This window comes from Acanthopagrus latus, chromosome 22 (genome assembly GCF_904848185.1).
Source record: "Acanthopagrus latus isolate v.2019 chromosome 22, fAcaLat1.1, whole genome shotgun sequence".
Lineage (NCBI taxonomy): Eukaryota > Metazoa > Chordata > Actinopteri > Spariformes > Sparidae > Acanthopagrus > Acanthopagrus latus.
The window spans coordinates 22,948,334-22,971,545 of NC_051060.1; the positions used below are offsets into that span (position 1 = coordinate 22,948,334).

The 23,212-nt window shown below is 43.6% G+C and overlaps 1 protein-coding gene across 9 annotated transcripts in view; it reads left to right on the plus strand.

Annotated features, from left to right (window-relative positions):
• Positions 1-23,212, plus strand: part of nrxn3b (neurexin 3b) — a 282,849-nt gene that overhangs the window by 58,235 nt on the left and 201,402 nt on the right. For 7 of the 9 annotated variants that reach the window (XM_037086532.1, XM_037086533.1, XM_037086530.1 and 4 more), the window contains exons 6-8: positions 6,678-6,979; positions 8,509-8,532; positions 11,181-11,342. In XM_037086532.1, coding sequence (XP_036942427.1) covers positions 6,678-6,979; positions 8,509-8,532; positions 11,181-11,342 — 488 coding nt within the window. The remainder of the gene's footprint in view (positions 1-6,677; positions 6,980-8,508; positions 8,533-11,180; positions 11,343-23,212) is intronic. The other 2 variants (XM_037086526.1, XM_037086528.1) reach the window with 1 other exon arrangement.

Here is a 23,212-nt window from a genome sequence, read left to right on the forward strand (position 1 = left end):
GGAAAGGTGACCTGAGGACATCTAAAATGAATTGTGTGTTTGTATATCTTTTGTAAATATGTGACAGTCTCATAAAAAGTTAGACTGCAGGACCGTAGCTAGCCACAAATTCCTTACACCTTTCAAAATAATGCAGAACGAAACACTTTGACAAAATAATATGTCCTCATAATGACACCACGGCTGGCACTGGACGAAAAGTACCATTATCCAAAAAAAAAAAAAAAAAGATTGGAACTTGTCCTCCAAGGGTAATGAATATATAAAAGCATCTATACAGGTGCTGTTGAAACGTTTTGCTCTGGACGGACTGATGCTCTGACAGACGACGGCTCCTCCCCTACAGCCACAAACACTGAGTTGCTAGAAACACAGACGCTCTCCCCCCTGAATCTCTCCCAACGAGTTCACCGAGTTGAGCCAACGCACATCACAAGCCAATAAAAAAAAGAGAGAAACGCAGTCAACCCGTTGACCTGCTCCCCCGTGCAGGTCCGTTAATACGATTAGAGTGAGGGTGATCACATTGTTTTACACCAAGCGTGTCTCGTGTAGAGCAGAAGCTGACAACTCCAGCCTCTCCACCGTAATGACTCATATTCTGTCGCAGTCGAGATGCTGCATTCTTCTAAACTCGCCTCACTTCTTCCTGCAGCACTCTCCGTCGCTCCAGCATTTTGAAGTTGAGAAAGGGTTTTTGCTTTATTTATGTACTTTGTAAATATTGAAATATAAAGAGCGTGCACTATATGTAATGATGGTTTCTGAACTCTAAATGCCATGTTTTTTTTTGACTGCAGTCTTTGAAATCACAATTCTTGGATACTAATTTAAAAAAAAAAAAAAGTCTTTCACTAGGGGGATTTTGCAGGAATCCTCTGGCTGTCAAACAGACTCTGAGAAAGTGTTTGGCTTCGCGGTGGTATTTGCTGTTTGAAGGAGGAGACAGAGAGATGTGAGGTGTGTGTGCTGCGTTATCAGGTGTGGTAATAAGGTTTATCAATGCAGGGATCACAAGGGACGGCTCTTCACCGCTACTCTTAACACACAGTGTTGCCTCTTTTCTCTTGAGAGCCACTGGGATTGCCTCTGCCTCTCCCTCCTCCATCTGCCTGTCCTGCCTCTTATCTCTGTCTTTCCCTCTCCCTCCATCTCTTGCCTCCTCTTTTTTTTTTTGGTTCCAGACTCTTTTGCTTCCTCCGTGTCACTTCTGTTTATGTTTGCCTCTCTCTTTGTCACTCTCCCCTTCAGTCTGTGCGTGCAGACATCAGTGGCAGTCTCAGACAGGTCGTCCGTTGCGGCTTCACAAGGTTACGTGAAATACGAGATGAGAAAAGAAGTGTCAGGGTGACAATTCGCTTTAGCCTCTCGGATATGTCATGTGACGTCCTGAAAGTTGTCAGGACGAGGACACGTTCGGCGCAGTTTGCGCCTCGTTTGTTGACTGGAAAATAAACCCATGCGTGTGCGTCTTTCTGCCCGCTAATGTCAGCACCAGTGTTTAATTGTTGCTGCAGTACTCTGGTAGTAATTGGGCAGTTATATATTACCATGCAGTGTATTCTACCAAATCTCCCTCCAACATAAGCCTGTCTGACAGTGCCGCCTGCCTTTGAAGAGAGACATCACCCGCAATGCTCCAAATTTATTTGACACGTGGTGCCTCACCATTGAGCTCTAAGCCGCACAGTTGCACGGTTAGCGATAGCCTCATGTTGGGAGACATTGTTCACGTTTGGCTGCGTCAGGCTCACTGTGCTGTTTTAACTATTAGTTAGCAAATGATGCTAATTTCTCACATTTCGGGGCTGAGGGATAAAAGAGAGAGTGGAGATGACAGATTAACGGGCATGAGGAAGCGTGGATTTTCAGATTTTTTAAAATGTTGTTAAATGCATTGTGTGGGATGACACCGCAGCCTCGGATGACTCCGGCTCCCGGGGGTGTCACAAAAACAAACAATAGCTAAAGGCAGAACTTAGCTTTCTATGTTTAGGTCTGGAACTTCAGGCTTGTTTATCTGCAAATGTAGCGCAAACATGCATTTGATGTGTTGGGTGTCAGCACGGATTGAGTTCACTTCAACAGAGAAAAGTCTCCTTGGGACCAGCGCTCGTATTAGTCGAGCTAGCACCCGTGTGCACTGAGGCTTATGGGCTTGGCAGATTTGCAGCTGTAGCCTCTCTGGCTAAAGTCTGTGTTTTGGCGCAATAATCACAATGCCTCCTGTCTCTAATCCTATCATTAAACTCATGTGATATCTCTCTACGCGCCCACCCCGCAGTGATTAGGAACAGTTTGATATCTTGTGCTGATCTTAAGGGGGTCAAAGGTTGTCGGCCGGAGCGCTGTAAAGGTGACAGCGCTCTCAGCCCGGAGGCCCTCGAGGTCACACTGGAGAGCAAGCTCAGGCAGCGTGGGTGTGTATGCCGGGGGTGAGCGGAAGAGAAAGGGAGATGGTAATGAAGGAGCTAATTGCTTCCAGTGGATTTTGAAATCGAACCTCAGCCCCCAGTGCATGGACCTGGCAGCACGCAAATGGAATATTGATGACTATGGCGAAAATAAGGGAAAATGACTCCGCTATACGATCGATTTAAAAGCCACAGATCTGTGCAGAACATGTCTCAACAGGCAATACGTTTCCCCTGGTCTTTATGGATCCGTATACACTTACCACAAGTTTAATACTGCTGAGGTGCACAGATATTACATTATATTAATTTGTTCCCTCTGTTATTCACAGAAACAATGTTATATTGATAACCCTTACAGATCCACAGCAACTAAATAATTTCAATTAATACACATATGCTGAGTCAAACATACCATCGACTGGAAACTTACTTTAGTATTCAGATTAAGATGTAGGTTTAATACACATGATATTAGAAGAAGTAAGTTATGCAGGAAAGAGAGAAGCTATGTGTGTAAAATACAGTGAGGACATTTGTGATGATTGCTAAACAAACAATAATCATCATGTTCCAGGAATGACGCCAACACGGCAAAGTCAGCTAGCAGTCTGTGAAACAGCAGTGCTTAGAGGTACAACGCTAATGTCTGCATGCTAACATGCTCAAAATGACAACGCTAATATAATTAGGTTTAGCCAGTCTAATGTCTTTCTATGCATTAGCTGAGCATTTAGCCAGTTAGCACTCAAAGCAAAGTAGAGCTGAGATGAATGGGAGTATCAATAGTTTAGCACTTATTAGGTCACAAGCCAAAGTCAGAATATTGACCCGATGATGGCGCTAATGCTGTTAGCATTTGGTCTATTGGCATATTTAATAATAATGTGATTAGAAATCCCTTTGAATACCTTAAGCCTATCTTTTCATGAGACAGAGAACCTAATTAGTGTATGCTGGAAATATATGAGGGGGGGGTGGGGGTTGCCGTGACAATAACCTCTCTACCTGGGGTCAGGTGAGAGCTGAGAGATCAGGTGTCTGGAGTGGATCGTGAGGGATTACCGCGCTGCCTGCCTGCACAGAGAGCTTAGATTCAGACACGATTCACGAGCCTGACTCACCTTCATCTAAGCTGCACGCCATATTTGTAAAGCTGGAACGTACTAAGCATGTTTAAAGTAAAAATAAATATATACATATCATTTGTAGTAATTGCTTCCAAAAAGGACAGATGTATTACATTTATAATGCTGGAATAAGTCTTGCAAAGACAGCCAGCCCTCCGCCTGTCATTTGCCATCAGGCATATGCAAGGGCCCTCCAGGCAAGACGTGACAGAGGGCCCACCAGTGTCAGTGTAGCGACTAACATTTCTTCAGAAGATGGTTACAGCGCCAACTGTTTCAAGGACTCTCTCTAGCTCAGGGACCCCAGAGGGTTTTGGCCCACACTTGTCCAGATGTGCAAAAAAGCCAATTGGAGCAAGGAAGCTACAGACCTATTTTATAATAACACAGTGTCCCCATATATAAATATACTGCAAATATTCTTTTCTTTAATCATCTAGAAGCGTTGCTCTCCAGCTGATCTATAAGGAAAAGTGTCACATCAGCAGCACTGATGGGACGGACGTACTGGTCTTCTGCAGTATTTACAGCTCTATAATTCTGTGTTTGATGTCAATTGTGCAGCAACAGTATTACATGGATATACAGTCTAGTGGCTCCTCCTCCAGTGCCAATGCAATTTCTTTTTTTTTGTTTTTTTGGGGGGGGGGGATTCTCCGATGTATATTCTGCTGCCTCTCTGTTTCGCGTCTCAGTGGTAATAATGGGTTTCTATTTATTCTCCTGGCACACAGAAGAAGGCTTTCACAGGGCCTTTTGTTGCCTCCCATACTATTTCCTCTTGTGTCCGCGTTGTTGCAGAAACGCGAGTTTGGCGCCGAGGGGAGAATTTCTCCATGACCGGAATCAGCACCCCATCATCCCCGCAGCCCCACTCCACTTTCCTTTTGTTTCTCTCACAATATCATCCCCCTCCATCACCACCACCACCACCACCACTCTTCCTTCTGTGACTGTCTGCCAGCTCCACAGCACTGCTCCCTCATGTTTGCATATAGCCTGATCCAAAACAACAAACTGAAGCTTTACAGCCTGCAGCCTGAGCGCTTTTCTCTCCCTCTCTCATCGCTCTCTTCCGTCTTCCCGCTTTTTTTACGGATGCTTTCTCTCGTCTCACTCGAGCCCTCGTGACTCCTCTGTGAGAGCGACAATAGAAACTGCAGGACGCTGAGGAAATGAAATGACACATTGAAAAATGGTATTGTTGGCAGGTAATGGCATAGTTACCGTTACCATGCGCCACAGCGGTGAAGCGACTTGCCAGCGCGGCTTCTTCTGAAGGTTGACATTTCTGAAAAGGTGACGCCTTAAACACTGTCTTGTAGCCCTGCCTTTGAGTCAGCGGTTCCGTGTCCTAACGCTGTGTAAATAATTGACCGTCAGTCCAACCTTGTCCCTTATAGAATCACCCTGACCCCGAGCTCACCACAGTGTGTCAAACCACCTTTTAAGAGGCGGTGAAAGTGTCAATTATTTCATCTGAGATCATACGGAAACGCTACTCCTCTGATCCACACATTCTCTCTCTCTCTCTCTCTCTCTCTCGTAGAGTCTTCGCTTTCCCTCAGCCCAGCAATTTTATTTTTGTGCTCCCTCACTCTTTCCATCCATTCCTGAGCCCCCCCCATCTGTTTCTGCTGGGAGCTGTCTCACCTTACTGTCCGTGTCGATCTAAAAAATGGGCCCAGGAAGTCACTTTGCAACAGCGGGATGATATAAAACTGTAAAATCAGGCTAAGTTTGATTTATGCGCACCATTAGCGGGGAATAGTGTTCCATCATAAGTAGTCTGTCTGTCTGGAGGCTGTATGTGAAACCTAAACCCACGGTCGTACAGATAGGATTTTATGATCTGAACTGAATGATGAGATTATCATAGCTGTAATTATGGCGAACAGTGCATTGTGTGTGTGTGTGTGTGTGTGTGTTTGCTTGATGTAACCTTCTCCGCGGCGTACAGTGGTTCTCATATTTACTGAGGCTGCCTCGTGATTGATGCGGGGACCAACGCGAATGCCTGGCTTGTTTCATGTATTAAACATCCGACAGTAAATGCGAGGATGAATGTGATAATGGCTGTTTGGTTGCGGTCGTCATGGCGCATGAAACCCATCAATAACAACAAGCGGTGAATCGCGGCAATGCTGGCGCTCAGAATGTTTCTTTTACAGACTCCTAAAAGCAGAGATGTGGACTCGAGGCACTGCGCTGTTGACTTAACTCGACTTGACGGAAAATAAATTACTTGAGATCCGACTTGTTAAAGATTCGAGACGCGATGACTCGAATGACTCATTTCATGTTTTCTGTTTAGTCTTTCAGTCGGACAGTTTTAAAAATGACGTGCAGGGAATATTTTTTTATTGAAAAGAAATCAAAGGAGACACATTTTATTTTGTTTTCTTTCTTTCTTTCCTTCAGTGTTTTATATAAATTCTTGTGCATGTAAAAAAAAGTCTTGAAAGCTAGAAAGGCCAACGGGAGCTCATCTCTCCCACAGAAAACACTGCTCCTGAAGTGCCTCAAATGCCTCGTCAGTAGTCCCGCCTTTAATTCTGTAACTCTGTGACATCACACTACGTCACCGTGTAGCACATTTTGCTTAATCCATATCTGGCTGCTGGATTTTTATTTTTTTTTAAGGTAAAAATTAAGTTAGACAAACGGCTCTTTTGTTAGTGGTGCTGGGTCAGGTGTGTGTGAGCTGACCAATCAGAGCAGACCAGGTAATCAAGAGAGAGGAGCTCAAACAGATGAGAATACAGTACAGCTGTATGATAAAACTGGACATTAAAGCATGTAAACCTAATCTAGAAGTCACCCAAAATAAAGTTATGGGCCTGAAAATGAGCATAATATGCTTCTTTTAAGAAATGAATAAGTGTTTATAAATGCATTTGTTATGTTACTGAATATCAGTTGTTGTAATGCAATTTTAATTTGATATTCGATAATAAATTGACCAATAATCTAATTATGAGACAGGTACAAATACCTTGTCTACAGACTGGACACTGCCGGTAGGACTGCAGTATCACGAGAGGGAAAAAAGTGACTTTGGACTTCCTTGAAACTTGAGTCACATGTCTGCCTGAAAGTAACATCTCGCCTCTTCCCCTTCTTGTCGTTCCAGCGAGGGAGGAGAACGTGGCAACCTTCCGCGGCTCGGAGTACTTCTGCTACGACCTGTCACAGAACCCCATCCAGAGCAGCAGCGACGAGATCACGCTGTCCTTCAAGACCTGGCAGCGCAACGGCCTCCTCCTCCACACGGGGAAGTCCGCCGACTATGTCAACCTGGCGCTAAAAGATGGGGCCGTCTCCCTCGTCATCAATCTGGGCTCCGGGGCCTTTGAGGCCATCGTGGAGCCGGTCAATGGAAAATTCAATGACAACGCCTGGCACGACATCAAAGTGACACGCAACCTGAGACAGGTAATCGGGGGTAGCAGTGATGGACGGAGTTTGGAGACAGGTGGATTTCTTTTTCTGTTTTTTTTCCTTTTTTTTTTTCTTTTGGCTTTAGATTAGCTGCTTCCAAGAGCTTTGAGAAAGAGAGCTGGTGTTAAGAATGTCACCTTGTTCTGATTGGTTGTCATCTCATTGCCACAGTTCAGAAGCATTATTGAGACAGATGTCATTATCCTTTTGGTTATCTCTACGATTACATGAATTTCTATTTAATTTGATTTCATTGTTTGATTTCTTTTCTGCTCAGTGAACCGTTAGGGCAAGCAGCTCTTCTGCGTGCGACTGATAAGCCTAGTCGAGGTCCCGTTAAGTCGAGGTGTTTTCTCCTCTCCTGCTGGTTGTCGTCTTGAACTTGACTTCCCTTCGTCCTTAAATTAAAGTTATCTGATAATTCCACTCTGCTTCACACTCCCCTGAGCTGACACTTCTGTCAGACGCTGTCGCTATCTCCTTGCTTTCAGAGACAGTTTATTTTTTTTGCACTTGTGTAGAATATAGTCTTTCACTTTAAAGCCTGGCAGAGAGAGAGTGTTTGCCTTTGAGCCGTCCATTAATGCAGTATTTATAGCTCAGATGATCTCAGATGCTTTTTAAAGATAGAAATACATTTCCATGAAAGATGGGCATCTGTTGTGCATGAGCAGAATTTGTTGCCTGACAGATACTGCTTACCGTTGTCTTAATGTGATTTAAAGTGAGCTTGTGTTGCTGCTGGGTGGAGCTAGTATGAATCAGAGCCGTCTGCAGCACCAGGGCCGTGTGGTGGTCGCACTGGCTGCACAGTGTGGAGTTGTTCGTTGTCCCGGTCGACCTTTAGCTTGTCTGCAAGGTGAGACAGTATTTAGTGTTGCTCTCAGAGCAGCACGACAAGTAAGTGGTGATTTCCTGACCCGCCCCGACAGTAAGCCGTCGGCCCACAGGTTAGTAAATAGTTGTAGCCAAGAATCCCAACAGGATAACACACAGTTTAGGGGGTTAGAAGCTAAGAGCCAGGGGCTGCTTGCCTTCTTTCTTCTTTCTTTCCTTTTTACAGGTCTGTCTTTCTTTCGCGATCATTTTCTTTCCTCTTTGAAAGGCACTCTGTTAGACTAGGGGTGAGGAAAAAAAACACTACAACTTTTGTCGGGGTTCAAGCCATCCTGCACAAATTTTTATCCAGACAGTCCCTCGTCTCACAGGTCTTCTCTTTGCTCTTCTCCTCTTGCAGGACTCTGATGTAGAAAAATTTGGCTAGGATGGCATGACGGCACTTTATTACTGCAGCGAATCTCTGACAAAATATGCAGTGTTTTTTTTTTCTTCGCCGCGACACTAACTCATCCATGATTAAAGTCATTTCTTTTACTACTAACCAATATCTAACCAACTAATGTACTAACTAACATCCTAATTCTTCATCGTTGCTTTTGGTTTTTGTTTTCTGTCCATCCTTATTAACAACCTTTTTTGTTCACTATTCTTTTGATTTCCTTTCTTCCCCTTTTTCTGGAAAGCAATCAGGCATTGGACACGCTATGGTAAACAAACTACATTGTCTGGTAGATATCATTCTTATTGTCTTTTTTTTGGGTTTGCCGTGTGTCCCCTCCCCCTCTCTTCTTTTATTCGTTCTCTTTGAGTTCCATCCTAGACACTCTTATCAAAAAATGAGGAGATGGGTTTGTATTACCAGGCAATTCTTTCTTCGCTTCTTCTCAATTTCCTCCCTGACCTGCCAACAACCTCCTTCTTTTCCCCACAATCCCCATCCTGTTTTTTTTTTCACTTTGGCTTTTACTTTTTTTCTCTTTGTTTCTTCCACATTACTGCAGATTTCCAACAAGTTAAAAAAATAATAGTAATAATAATAATTGACTTCTTTTGCCTTTCTTAGGGCAACTTACTTTTTTATTTTTTTTCACACAAAAAAGTCCCCATTTTTTGTGAGGACTGTCGTCCAGAACTGACAGAAGCTTACCACAATCCCAAAGATGGTGACCTCGACACCGAGCCCTAAAAGAGAAGCTACCAAAAAAGTGGCAACCCTCAACCTTTCATTGCGGGAGCTCTGACAGTTGTTTCCAACTCACTATGGCGCATGGCATGCCCACACTTCATCGACCTCTCACCATCCAAACTCATAGAAACCTCCGCCACTGTCACCCAAATAACCACTAACACTCTAATTCACTCACTCACCTTCCACCTGTCACTGTGTCTCACTCACTCTGCCCTCCCTGTGTTGTTTTTTGTGGCATGCTGGTGAAAGTGGTGTTTGTGTGTCTTGGCTCACGTTGATCACCCTTTACCCCCCCGGGCCCATATGCATAACATTTCGAAGAATAAGCATTCTGATCGAGGATCATTGGTCTGTTCCAGTGAAACTGAAGCTACAACCATGACGCAGGGCTGGGCTTATATACATATGTAATGAATATATTTGATATAGTTAAATATCAATAACTGTACGACATCTGCGATGACCATATCATCGTGTTTGAGTTCACAGTGTTTCCGCTGGACGTCCTCCAGCTTTGCAGCTCGCTAAGTAGCTTCAGACAGTTTGAATGAACTCCACTGTAAAGAGTTCAGAGGGCATTTACATAATCCAGGACTCTTTAATGTATTTTCTGTGGCAGTAAACTACTGTAGGCCATTGCATTTCTACATCAGCCTTAACATTTGTCACTTGTAGGGAATCTTTATGTTCAATTTAAAGCTGCCACAAGGACCTTTCATGTATTTGTCGTCTCCGGCGACTCCTGTGGGCCCCTCGATTCATCCTCAGCCCGCAGCCATGAAATAAATTAAGAGTGACTATGATAAGTTTAAAGAACAAGCCAATCTTCTCTGATCTGATATGTTCGCAGGTCATATAGAGGCAACATAATTCAGCTGAGTTTCATAACCAGCTAAAAGTGACTTGTATTACACGAGTGTCCATAGAAAGTCAGAGACTAGATCTTTTTACACTACAAAAAAAATTGCTGAAAACAATAAAAGTATTTCAAATATTGTACATTTTGTAATTTAAACATCTAATAAGTTTAATGTGAAGGATTGCATTTGGTGCAATGTTTTCTCTCATTGCACTGAATGTGACACCATACATTGAACTTATGTGATACAAGCAAATAGACAATTTTTCCTTGAAATACTTTAAGTCAACGTTTTAGGCAAATTCTGTTTTTTTTAGTGATGTCATACGACCTCCACTTCAGAAGAACTATGCTATTTTTGGAGAAAATATGTATTTTGAGATGTTTATCGTTTATCGAAGAATAGTCAAAATCTTATTCCGCCCAGCCCGACCATGACACCTGAGCTTAACCTGATCAGAGATCAGCATCAACTATTCTGAGACCGTCTTTGAATATGGGCTCTGGTCTTGACTGTGCATGTGCCCTCCGCCCCCTGTGAGGCCTGCTCCAGCTTCGTATGGCACCATCAATCCACTTACTCCCTTACATGTCCAATTAAGTGTGTTTACTTTGCCTTCTAACAGTGATGACCTTGGTTTGCACATTGGTGTCGTGTGAATAGCCTCCCTTTGTTTTGCATGTGCGTGGATATATAGATGTAGACGTCCGTGAGCGAGGTGGCGAGAGCGTGAGACTGATGGCGTGGGAGTGAATGTATGTGCGAGTGTAGGAGGTGTGTGTGTGTGTGTGTGTGTGTGTGTGTGTGCTAGTGTGTGAGTGTGTGCGTGCTCACGTACTTGTGTACTGTACATGTGTGTGTCTGCAGTGACCAGATAAATCCCGAAACCTAAGACAAGTGAACTCAATTTGTCCTTGGTTTGAACATTGTACTAACCCTCCCCCCCCCAACCTGAAGTTTCTGAACCAAACCCAGGGTCCATTCTCTTACCCCCATCAAAGATAAAGAAAATATGCCTCTGCCATATTTTCTTTACCTGTCCTGTGAAATCCTACGGCAAAAAAATTCCATTAACCAAAATCCAAACGCTGTCTGGTCCAAAACGATCGCTTCAAGGATCCTGTAAAAAACAACCAAACAAAAAAAAAGAAAAAAAGCAACCTTCAGTGTGGAACCTAAAGAAAAAGGTCAAAAAAGTTCATTTCGAATGCAGACCAAGGAAGGGACGTGTGTTTTATTACACAGCACGCCATCGAATATCAGAGTGTAATGGCTTGGCTTTTGGCTATGTGTTACCCCTCAACAGGTGACTATCTCCGTTGATGGGATCCTCACCACTACTGGCTACACCCAGGAAGACTATACAATGCTGGGCTCCGATGATTTTTTCTACGTGGGCGGGAGCCCCAGCACTGCGGACCTGCCCGGATCTCCAGTTAGCAACAATTTCATGGGCTGCCTCAGAGAGGTAAGAGGGACTCGAATGAATACAGATGGATAACAGATGCATGGCGGTGTTTTCCCTTCCTGATACTGTGTCTGTATAATTGCATTTTTTTTTAAGCTTCAGGACTGTTGTGCAAGCTACGTACAGCTGCTTTCCTCGTCTGTACTTAGCTCGTGCAGCTGTTTTAAATATGGACATAAATAATAATCAGCATGCCTCGCCCGGAAGGAAACAGGGAAAAAGGAGAGAAAAACTAAAATTGCATTATCAATTAAAGCTGCTGAGTTGGCAGAGGAAGTATCAGACTTTCAATATTCCCTCGCTTAATCTAATTCATAACACTTACCTCGGTTTGTGTGTGAGAAAATCTCCCAAAATTGCTTCTGTCACATGTAATTTGCAGCATCAGCTTGAGTGTGCTGCTGAAACGCCTCCCAAAGGGCAGCAATCTGAAAGAAATATTTGCCTATGATGAAATACAGGAAAAAAAACAACAAAAAAAAAACGTTGTTGTTGTAGTTTCGGGGACATTTATAATGCATTTGCAGGCTCTTTGTAGCTTGTGAGCAGAGCAAGAAAAATATATTAAGTGCCCTGTTATTTACATTTTGCTCACCATTACTTATTCTGCAGCATGTAATGATAATAAAGGGAGGAGCGCCGACTCTTCGGAGCTGTAAAAAGAAAAGTCCACATCGATTTTACGCAGTTTAGAAGCAGTCTCAGAAAGAGCGTTATGTTTGTTATGTGTCTTTGCAGCTCGGAACATTGTTTTAAATGGAAACTACACTTTATTCTCGTTATCAGTCATTTTATCTTGCTGTTATAAAAACCTACTCTGGCCTTGATTATGCATTCGCCGTGCCTGCCTGGCTGCACTCAGAAGTGTTAGACCACTTAGACTGCAGTCCTTGACGGCTCCGGCAATTTCTGATGAAATCACGGGACTAATGTGCCTCAGGTGATCGCAGCGCTGCCAGAAATTGCCGCCATGGTTTTCCTGTTATGGCTGATCCAGTTATGGTTAGGTGAAATGGCAACTTTCATGCTCCAGACAGTCATCTCATTTTTGGGCAGAGATGACAAAAAAAAAAAAAGAAAAAAAAAAAAAAGCCCTGCCAAGAAAACATGAATAGCGGTTAGCTGGAACCACAATTATCACAAGGATGTGACGGCGGACTGTATCGAAAAACACGGCAGAAAAATAATATTGTTCCGCGAGCTGCTGAAGCCGTGCCATGCAGCTCCTCTGTACATAATAATAGACGGATCATATATTATAGGGGAAATCCAACACTGTGAACATTAATAGATCCTCCGTGTTTTTATCCTGTGACAAGAACGGTGGAAGTTTCAAGCTCGTATCGGATGTCAACCAAAGATATGCCTTCTGCTCCTTTTATCAATAGCTTTCTTCAGACACCTTGGAGCTTTACCTCAACATCTCCCTCTTACCTGATCATTTTGACGCTCACAGCATTGACAGTAGTGAGCATCTCGATGCCATCCATCGTATTTTTAAGTTGACTGTAGGGACATTGATATGCAGCCGCGTGTTAATGCTGGCCCTCGTCCTGGCTGTGTTTGCTCTCCACCTCAACCTTCTCGACGGTGACAGGAGCCAGGAAGTCTAGTGATGTGCTGCCAGGCTCAGCCGATCGCCCTCCAATGTGCCTTTCATTTGGCCGAACTCGCTTCCGTCAGACCGCTACAAGCTCCCTTTTGAGGGTGAACCACACATGGAGCCACACGAGCGACCGCGTTGAGAGAAAGTCACCTTGTCTACGTCGCTTTATGTTTCCACTGAGACGCTCAGGCTGCTGCGCTTCCAGTCGTTACCACATTAGCTAATCCCTGGTCGTCTGTTTCACTCCTCAGACACATGAACAGTGCAATACATTTCTAGAACCGACCCAGCTGTGCCTGGACTGTCACCGGATTCCATTTTATAAATACTTAACATACTCTAGAGTTTTGTGTGCCTGCGACATCTCACAAGTGTTTCGTCTCAGGAGAACCGGCTCAGGTGATTGCGTGGACTCTTACAACAAGGATAATGACGCCTCGGTCTACTTGTTTGTACAATCAAAGACTGAAAGATGAAGAAATGCATTAATGGTCCACCTGTGTGCCGCAACAAGGAATGATCAAAAGACCCTGCAGCGTACACATTGTGATGAGAACGCTCTTTTTAATAGTGTTGTACTGTACTTGCGTTCGTGCCGCTGCAGAATAAGAGGATTTGTTGATTCGCAGTGAAGCGTGAAACATTAATGAGCGCGGGGGTCAGCGCTGCAAACAGTCTCGACAGCTTTGTTTAATACTGTAGGTACTGTACCCCAAGCAATGCCTCAACATACCGTGCAAGTTTAAGTGAGGAGGTAGACATTTTTCTGTTGGTGTAACTGCAGTAACATTTAGGTTGATACTGAGTTATTCAGAATCTGTGTACATAGACTCGTAGAAACTGTACAAACACTGTATATGTTCCTTAATCCATACTGAGCTGTCGCGTGAAGGAAAAGTTGCGTGGACAGGTAATACGGCTGCTGCTGCTGCTAAGGTCGACGCACGCCGCGCTGCAGTAAATTCCCACACAAGGGCCGAACTAATCCTCACCCGAGCCTCCTCGTTCGTTATCCGCTATAGGCGCATATGACACAACGAATGTGATTACAGGGGGAGCAAATCTAATACAGGCCACAGCTTTTGTCCACTCCGGTAGGTAAGCCAGCCTTGAGTGTAATGTTAATGTTAGTGTGTCAGCTAAACACTTTCATTAGACATGTTTCTCCATCCTGTAAAGATTAGAAAGCTGGCTCATGTTGCTGCACCAGCGTCTGCCCCCACTTGGATCAAAGCAGAGTAGAACCTGATGCATTAGCGCTCGCTGAAAGCAAGCGCGAGCTATTCACTCTGTTTTATTCTGATGAATTAACTAATGCTCGTGTTCCAAGGTAAAAACAGGAGAGAAAAGCTGGATTCATCTGTTATATTTTGGCCAATTTATGAGGGCAGACCTCCATGATAAGCTGAAATTGGCACATATTTGACATATCACAGCCTCAAAATATTAACATTGGCCAACGAATCACCAAACAGCTGCATGGTTACACATCCAGCAGACATGTGATGATATTAGCATTAGGAGTTGTGTTTCCAGCTACCTGAAGAATAGAAGTCCATATATATATATATTTTTTTTCCCACATTAACTCCTCAGAGGTGTCGATAAAACTGGTTCTCGTTTTCATCAGCTTACTTGTTTGGTTTGCAGCTCGGTGCTGGTCAGGTCGTGTACATCTGGATTATCTGAACTTTGTCTTCACCAACATATTTTATTAGAAAACTGCGTTCGTCTGCGTTTGTCTTTCTGTGAAAAAGGAAGCTCTTTGTCTGGCGATAGCTGCCCACACAGCTGGAAACGAGGTTGACAGCTGTGAGAAACCAGAAAAAAATAAATTGAAATTGAATGCCAGGAGAACCGAAAGCATGAGCTGAAAGCTGCTAATAAGCTCCTTGCTGCTCGGGGGGGAAACTACAGCCAGGGGATGAATCTCTTACTCTGAAAATTTAGGTGAAATTTGCAGTTTTCAGTTTGTGATACTGTAGGTCACCGATGAGATTCATGTGGATCCAAGGAGAAACTTTTCTCTCATCTTGGCTTGTACGAGCTTTAGGACTGAGGTGACCTTTTGTGCAATATATATAGATACACCTTAAAATGCACAGGCAAACAATGAATTTATAAGTTAATCGCATTTTAAAATTTCCACTTGCGTCCCTGCTATTAGCTGATGACTGCAAACAGAAATTTCTATGTTGTCATTTGGCTCATTGTTCACATGAGAGGTTCCACCAGAGCAGCTTTACGGAGGCACAGACATCGTCGATGCAGCGATCAGTGTTTTTCATCATGAGCCGTGATGCGAAGGCAGCCGTATCTCCCACGTGTTTCCGGTGTTACCGGAACAATCGTGACACGGCGTGAGTCGGCCCTCGAGAGAGAGCACGATGGCTGGACAGAACGATGGAGATGATTCACCACGTGGCTGGGAAGTGGTAGTATTGTGCGATCCTCGACTGTTCATCATACGGTGCTCCATTAAGCAGGCATGAGGCCAGCTGCTACCCTGCTCACGACCGGCTTTTTCATCTCCCCTCCGTGCTTATTTTCATTCACAACATCTCCTTTTTTTCGTTTTTGCATTCTTTCACTTACATTTATTCCCCCCCGTGCATCATCTCTTTGTCTTTCTGCCTCTCTCTTGTTTTCCTTCACCATATTTATTCCTCCCTGCCCCCTCCACCTCTCCCTTTTGGATTCAATATCCCTTGATAATGAGGGAATGATTCAGTTGAGCTTGGCCCGTTGCTCAGATCAGAGTGCGTCAGTATTTCCCTCTGACTGTGCGCGCGTGCTACGTCTGGATCCGGCAGCTTCAAATGCTACCGAGGCAGGAATGTCGGTGCGTATTGCTCTCTGTTCACTATGAGATAAAAAAAAAAAAGAAAAAAGAAGAAAAAGTGCATCACTTAGAGCTGATGAATAAGCGGATGGAGGCATGTGTTGCTGCAGCGAGCGGATGCCTCCCTTTCTCTTCTGTCTGACAACAAAAGAGATGCTGCGTGCTGCCATCACGACCCCTCCGCCTCTCGTTCAGTCTCCGCTGTGCTCATCTGCCCCCCCATAGGCTACGTGGGATGTCATCCATACACAACACACACACACACACACACACACACACACAAACACACACACATGGCCCGCCTACGCTCGTGTTTGGCCATGTGGGTTGCAGCACGTCATGTGACCAAAGGCCAGTGGGCAGCCGCCCGGCTCTCTCTCCGGTCAGTCTTTTGTGGTGCCATGCAGTCAGGGCCTTCTGCAGCCCCTCCCCCCCGATCAGCTCTCACGCCATACAGCCCCTCCTCCCAGTGTCACAGGGCACCCGTGGCATCATCGGAGCTGTGCAGTGGCAACTTGTGTCAGACTGCGGGGGCGGCCGGGGCATGCGCCGTCACCTCCGCTGAGAGAGGAGGCGCTGCCGATGATGTATGTGAGGATGGAAGGTGTGAGCGGGTCAGAATGTAGGAGAGGACAGGTGCATGTGAGGTGAATATGTCGGCGGGTGGGAGACGGAAGCTGACAAAACGACTGGTACGGATGGCGATCGAGAGAACGATGAGCGAGTGAGAAGGGGAGGAGGGAGGGCAAGAGACCAATATTTGGCATTTGAGAGGAACAGTGTCGTCATGAGTTTTGTGTTAGTCACCACAGCGTGTCGAGGCAGCGCTTGTTTTCCCCTCCAATACATATGCAAATGTCACCATGTCCTTTAATTATTTTACTTTTTTTTTTTTTTTTTTTTTTTTTTAAATGTCCCCTCAGAGGGCCAAACAGTGATGGATGTGTACAAACCTCAGACTTTAATGGAACGCCTTCACCTTTCGATCCCCAGCCTCCCCTATAGAATAAAGCAGGGAAACATAGTTTGTTTAAAGGATTTGGCTCTAGGTAAAACCTTATGCACAAATTACTAGCCTCAAATCTGGGTAACTAAAAACCTCGCATTAAATTATACGACAAAAATAAACTTGCTGACAGATATTTTTAAATTCTGGAGTCAGTGGCTCGGGGAGAACAGTTACACCTGTGATAGCTGATATATTCATGTGAGAGGGAGGAGGTTTTTTTTTTACACCGACAAAGTTAAAACTTTTTTTTGTAAGTCACACTGTTTTGAAAGAGTGCAGCTGAAAACAGAGATAATAACACATGATCTTGAAAAATTATTTTTGGGGGGATCCAGCAGGCAAGCTTCACTCAACACAGATGGAAGAGATGTAATTATAGAAAGAAGTTCACACCTCCTGGTAAACGCACACGTTCTGCATCGTTCTGGCTGATCGTCCACATGGATCCTGTAAACGCATGTTTTTGAATCCTGGTCTCAGGGTGGAAAAATCCTAAAACGCGGCTCTTGTGTTCTCATGTGGACGGTGAATCCAGATACTTTACGTATCGATGACGCCATTGCCCCGCCTCTCGACTTCTAGCCTTCGACTGCGGAACCCCGCGACGTCTCATAACAACAACAACAACTACAACAACAATGGCCGACTACATGCTTGTGTTGGTGCTGCAGAAGATACTGAGACTATCAGGGTTACTGGTGCAAAATATTCTGCTGCTCTGCCACTACGCTGAGCGAAAAAAGATTATGGACAACCGGCTAGCCGTTTTCGTCTTCTTCTTGTTATGTTAGGTTTCTTCTACTACTGTTTGTATTCTGCACACAAACTTTATGCACAAAACAAGTTAAGAAATAGGAAAGTAGGCTCAAATACAGATGGATTAAAAGAGACAAGACTAGAAAATAAAAGTGACAGTGGAGTTCAGAGCTTTAAAATTGCCTCAGTGAAAATAAATCTCATTTCTTCTGCTGTTCACAGATTTACACCAAATGTAGGAGCTTTGTATGTTAAGGTGAAGCATTGGACACATAAATGCAATGCAAAGGATGAACAGGAAATGGAATATAAAAATCAATAAGGTTTGCCAAAGAGAAAGAAAAGGACGTTACAGGGTCATTTTTCTAAGGTAATCTTTTCCGTAGCATGAATATAATTTGTATTTCAATATTTCTATAAAAGAAATGCAATTTCATGTAATTTGTAGAGCATCATTATTACCATATGTGTGAACAGAAGCAAAGAAAAGAAAGAGCATGAAAACAACAATTAACACAAATAATAAAACTTGATTAGAAAGAAAATCTCTTGGGACGAACTTCAGCCATTAGATCTGTGACAACAGTGTATCTTACATATTCATGTGATTAAAGCATGTTTGAACTGACCAAAGGAAATTAAACACGTTCTGTTCTTAAGCTAATTTCCTCGTCAAACAATGGTGACTTAATCATAATCATTAACTGCATTTGCTAGAAAATCCAGATATTCCTGTAACAATGCTGGCTTGCTCTCTATGGATGACATATCAGTTTCCTACAAAACAAAAAAGAAATAATAGTCTGAGACTTTTCCTCTCAACATTTTGGTAAAAAAATGCATATTTCCTTTTTTTCCAAGCTGAACATGAAGCTAAAGCCCAAAGACTGTTAGCTTAGCTTAGCATACAGACTGGAAATATCTACAAACAGCTAGTCTGGCACCATTCAAACTGCTTAAAAAGTGCCTCTAACACTCACTATTAACATGTTTTATCTGTAGATCAGTACATAAACATAAACAGTATATATGAATACAGTCTGTTTTAAAACATCCACGTAGAAATTAAATCAAAAGCAAGTCAGCAAAAATCTAAAAGTGTTACAAAGAAAGACTCCCATCACTGAAGTACAACTGAATGATGGACAACTGTAGGACTAATGTTGATACCACCAGCACCCTGGTTGTGTGAACAGGTCAGGTGTTGTGGATGCAGTGGACGGGAGGCTCAGAAGTCAATAGAATGTCTCACTCTGACAGAAAACCTTGCAAACATTTCTCTCTGTAAAGTTGGAGGCAGTCTGAGATTTGCTGAGGTCCCGCAAGGATTTCAACCAGGAAGGGCATGACATTAAAATGCATTCAGAATTTGTGGTGTAAACCTTTTGGCAGTGGCTCAAGTGTTTCAGATTTAATATTTGAACACTGACACAGGAGAGTTTGAGCCGCTGAACTGAAAAAACTTGGAGATTATCTCTTTTTGTGCTGATCCAGTCGAGGTCCTGGACGCTGGATAGAGACGGATGGATGGATGAGTGTCGTGCTGCACCGAAAGGCCAAAAAAAATAAAAAAATAGATGAGAGCCGTCACGTATATGTATGTTTACATGTCAGGGCTCAGCAGTTTGGCAGCAGCCGAAGGAAAGTAGGGACATTAACGAATCAGCTTCAGGATAAACGAACATTAGCACCTGCTGTTACTGATCGAACAGTTAATCTCATCGAGCTGCACTGCGTGTGTTCAGTCTTATAACTAGTGAGGCATGTTTATTGAGAAATTAATGTCTTTCTCTCTCTCTCTCTCTATATATATATATATATATATATATATATACATATATTTTCTGTCATGGCTCTCACAGTGTGTTCAAAAACTAGAAAGGATGAAGTGCCAGAGGAACCTTAGATTAAGACACTGCACGCTACATGCATGCTGTTGTGATGTGAGGGTGTGGCTGCAGCTGCAGAGACAGCGGTCGCTATTTGGAGCAGCAGCATCTGAAGCGGAGGGCATGAGCGAGTTCATGTGACAGACTGAATGGAACACCTCACTGTGTGTGTGTGAGTGTGTGTGAGTGTGACAGTGTACTGTATGTGTCACAGTGAATAGTGTTTAATGTGGCGCGGCTGAGGCTGCCTGCCTGAACAAGTTCCTCAGCATTCCCTCTGTTTATTTATTTTTTTTAAACCATTATTTATTCATCGAGGATCCAGCGAGCGCAGCGCTGTGTTTCTCCAGGAACGGGTCATTTTCACCCAGATCACAAGAATACATACGGACAGAGTCATTTGATTGCTGGTATCAGCAGATGAAAATATCATTCGCTAAACTGAAATGAGCCAAATAAATCCATTCAGTAACCGTGTTTTGAAATTAACGAATCGTGTCACGAAGATGTTGCCTCTGCGGTCAAGACGTCGAGACATTCGCTTGAGTTTTTGGTCACATGCAGCATTTCATTCTCACCGCACAATCTCTTCATCCCAGCAGGACGCAGCTTCAAAGTACGGTGCGCCATTCGGAAGGCACATACTCCAGTAAGAACTGAGCTCATTGGCTCCACGGCAGTCTACACTGAAGTCCTGAGTGTTAAAGTCAAAACAAGCGACGGTTCAACACGTAACGCAGCAGCAGCCTGTTAGACCACAGACAAGCGTTAAAGTAAAACTCTCACTAAAATGCAACCTAGGCTTTTTTTGTGAATGTATATGAGTCAAACCTTCATGTAAAAGCATGATTACGAAGAAAGAAGCACTTTTAAGATTGACCATACTGACCGGCACTTTTACACTAGCATCAAAATCTCTATTTTTAGAACGCTAAGAAGGCTTGACACCACATGAAACTTTGCTCGTAGCATCACCAGCGTCTGAATCTAACCAGTCTGCTGGCGTAAACAACAAAGGTCTGGTACATCTGTGACACTAGAGGTCATCGTGTGAGGGCGACGGTGTTGTTTATCTAGAGACAAAAAGTCAATATGTGAACAGGTCCCAGATGGGGATGTAGTTTATTCACAGAACAGGATGGGCGACAGAGGATTGGGTCCCATGAGAAGTGAACGGGCAGTGGAGACTGTTTGAGGAAGCAGATATTTTAAGTAAAGCCATAACCTGTTCTTCACCCTAGCAGGGGTTAACGAAATAACCCTGTATTCTGACTTATGGGTCACCTTTTTTTTGGGATTTGGGTGAACTCACCCTTTAATTTGAGATCTCACATCCCGGTCACTGTAGTCCCGAGTAGTCATCACTGATATCCAGTATCTTGTTTTATCTCTCTGTTGCTCATCTAGTCATAATATTTACCCGCTGCCTCTTGTTAACATTGATCTGCATTAGTTACTACTGGATCTGATGGCTTTGTGTATCTGCATGTCCTTTTCGCGTGTTTTTGAGCAAGTAGAGATATCCTCTGCAAAGACGTGTGTGTGTGTGTGTGTGTGTGTGTGTGTGTGTGCATCTTCAGTGGAATTACCCTGCTTCTTCATTAACACTGGGGCTAAATCATCAGCTGACAGCAGCTGTGGCCAGGGCCAAGAGGACATGAGCACTGATCTGAAGTAGATTAGGGAGAGGATCGTGTGTGTGTGTGTGCGTGTGTGTGTGTGTGTGTGTGTGTGTGTGTGCACTTTGCGCTTCCAGCCACCTGCCCTTCCCTCACCCTTACCAGAGCCCAATCGATACACCATCCCGGAGCAGAGACGGAGGATCGGGGCTTTATGGAGTCGTTACAGTCCCCCGTGCCTGCATTATGAATGGGCCCCATAAGGCCGCTGATAGGCCGAAGGATAGCGTAGCGAAGCACAGCCATAACAAAGGCAACGATGAGGTGCACATCGCCGCAGAAGTCAGTTCCTCTTTTATAACATCATTTCGATTACCTTATTGATCGGCCTGCAGCAGAACAGACAAAATCATAATCCCAAAACAGATCGAGGGCTGGCTGATTGTAAGATTAGTTTGTCCCAGAGAAAAAAAAAACAAAACATTGCAGTGCCGGGAGAGTTTGTAAAGACTTTGGCCTGTCAAGAAAACTAAGATGGAGAGCAAGGTCTTCATGAGTCGGGTAGACAGGAGTACAAACCCTGCTGTGGCTCTGATGGAGACCTTGTGTTTTAAGGGAATCACAGGGATTAAATATTCTCTCCATGTCTACAAAAATTCTGCTCAGTAGATCTCAAAGACAGAGTTACAGTGCCTTGAAACTTCAGCGAGTCGAAGCGATTTACATCTGAGGACTGCACAGTGACCATCACAAAAAAACAAAGTTCTACATTGCAAATGAGCAGCATTAAAGCAACTTTTTGGTCTCTCTTATTCTCTTTTCATGTAATATTCAGTTTGTTCTAGTGCCCAAGAGTAGTCTTCAGGCGTGCTGAAAGTGGAATGCAAGGTATATGGCTTCAGAGGAAAACACATAAAAAAAATAAAAAATAGAAAAAAAATGTCAGTTTTTTCGGAGACATCAGTAACATCAGTTGGTTGAAGCTACGGGGCAGCCGCGACATTTCTATCAAATCTCATTTTCAAAGAATTTTTTCATCTAATGATTATCGTAATTCATGTGCGTTGAGTTTGACAGTTGTTTTTAAGCGTTTCAAGTCTGCATGTTGCCGCCACCACCGCCGCTGCCGATTGACAAAAATCACAGAGCCAGTTTATGGCTGCGTTTTCTCTCAAGTGACGAGGTTATCTGATAATCACATGCAGACAGTAAAAACAGACAGAGATGAACCCTCACGCCATAAAGAGTCATTTAATCAGGCGTTTTCTGACTGCATTCATTGCTGGAAATGTCCCAACGATTAGCCGCTTAATCGGTAAATCAGCCTAAATCACCAATTATTGTGATTAGCAATTTATAGTTATAATTTGGAAAACTTTTAGCTATATTAAGTTCTTATTTGACAGAAGGTTAGAGTCCCTGTCATACATTCAGAACGCCGGAGTCTTTTTTAAAATTATTCCAAACGAGGAGAGAGCGTCTACATTTTTACATTGCGCGCTTGTTGTTAGCTGTCTACTCGTCCATCTTTTTACCGCAGTGTTGGCTAATGTCCGTCAAAACCGGTGTTACAGTATATTTAAGATATTTTTTCTTCAACTCAGCGCTCCCTAGACGCTTCTCTACTGCTTCAACTGCAGGAAAAAACTTTGGAAAATAAAAGCCAAACGCCTCTGCTACTCGAAACAATTTTTGTATTTATTATTATCATAAAAATCTCCATCAGTTCCTCATGTTTTGATTGTAGGTGGTGTGCTGACAGTGGTCCACAAATCACGTAATTTCACCATCTGCCCACGCTGGGCTTGTCACCTTAAAATGAGCCTTTTATATGCTATTAACTTTAATTGTAATCTAATACCTGCTGTGTTTGATTACAAGCTAATGGCTGGGGTCGGACAGATGTGGAGCATAGATCAGTCTGCCACACTTGCCAGTGAAGAACAAAACAATCAAAGGGATGAATCAGGACGATAATCAACACATTCATCTGTAATCACAGTGATCAGAAGTGGCAGCTCTGGTGTATTTTCTCTTCATGTGATTTGAAGCTTTTTTTTTTGCAGGTTGCCTGAATTTAAAAAACAAAACAAAATTAACTTAATTAGCATGATGTGGGGGCATTAGCAGTGGATTAGGTGCTTGACAG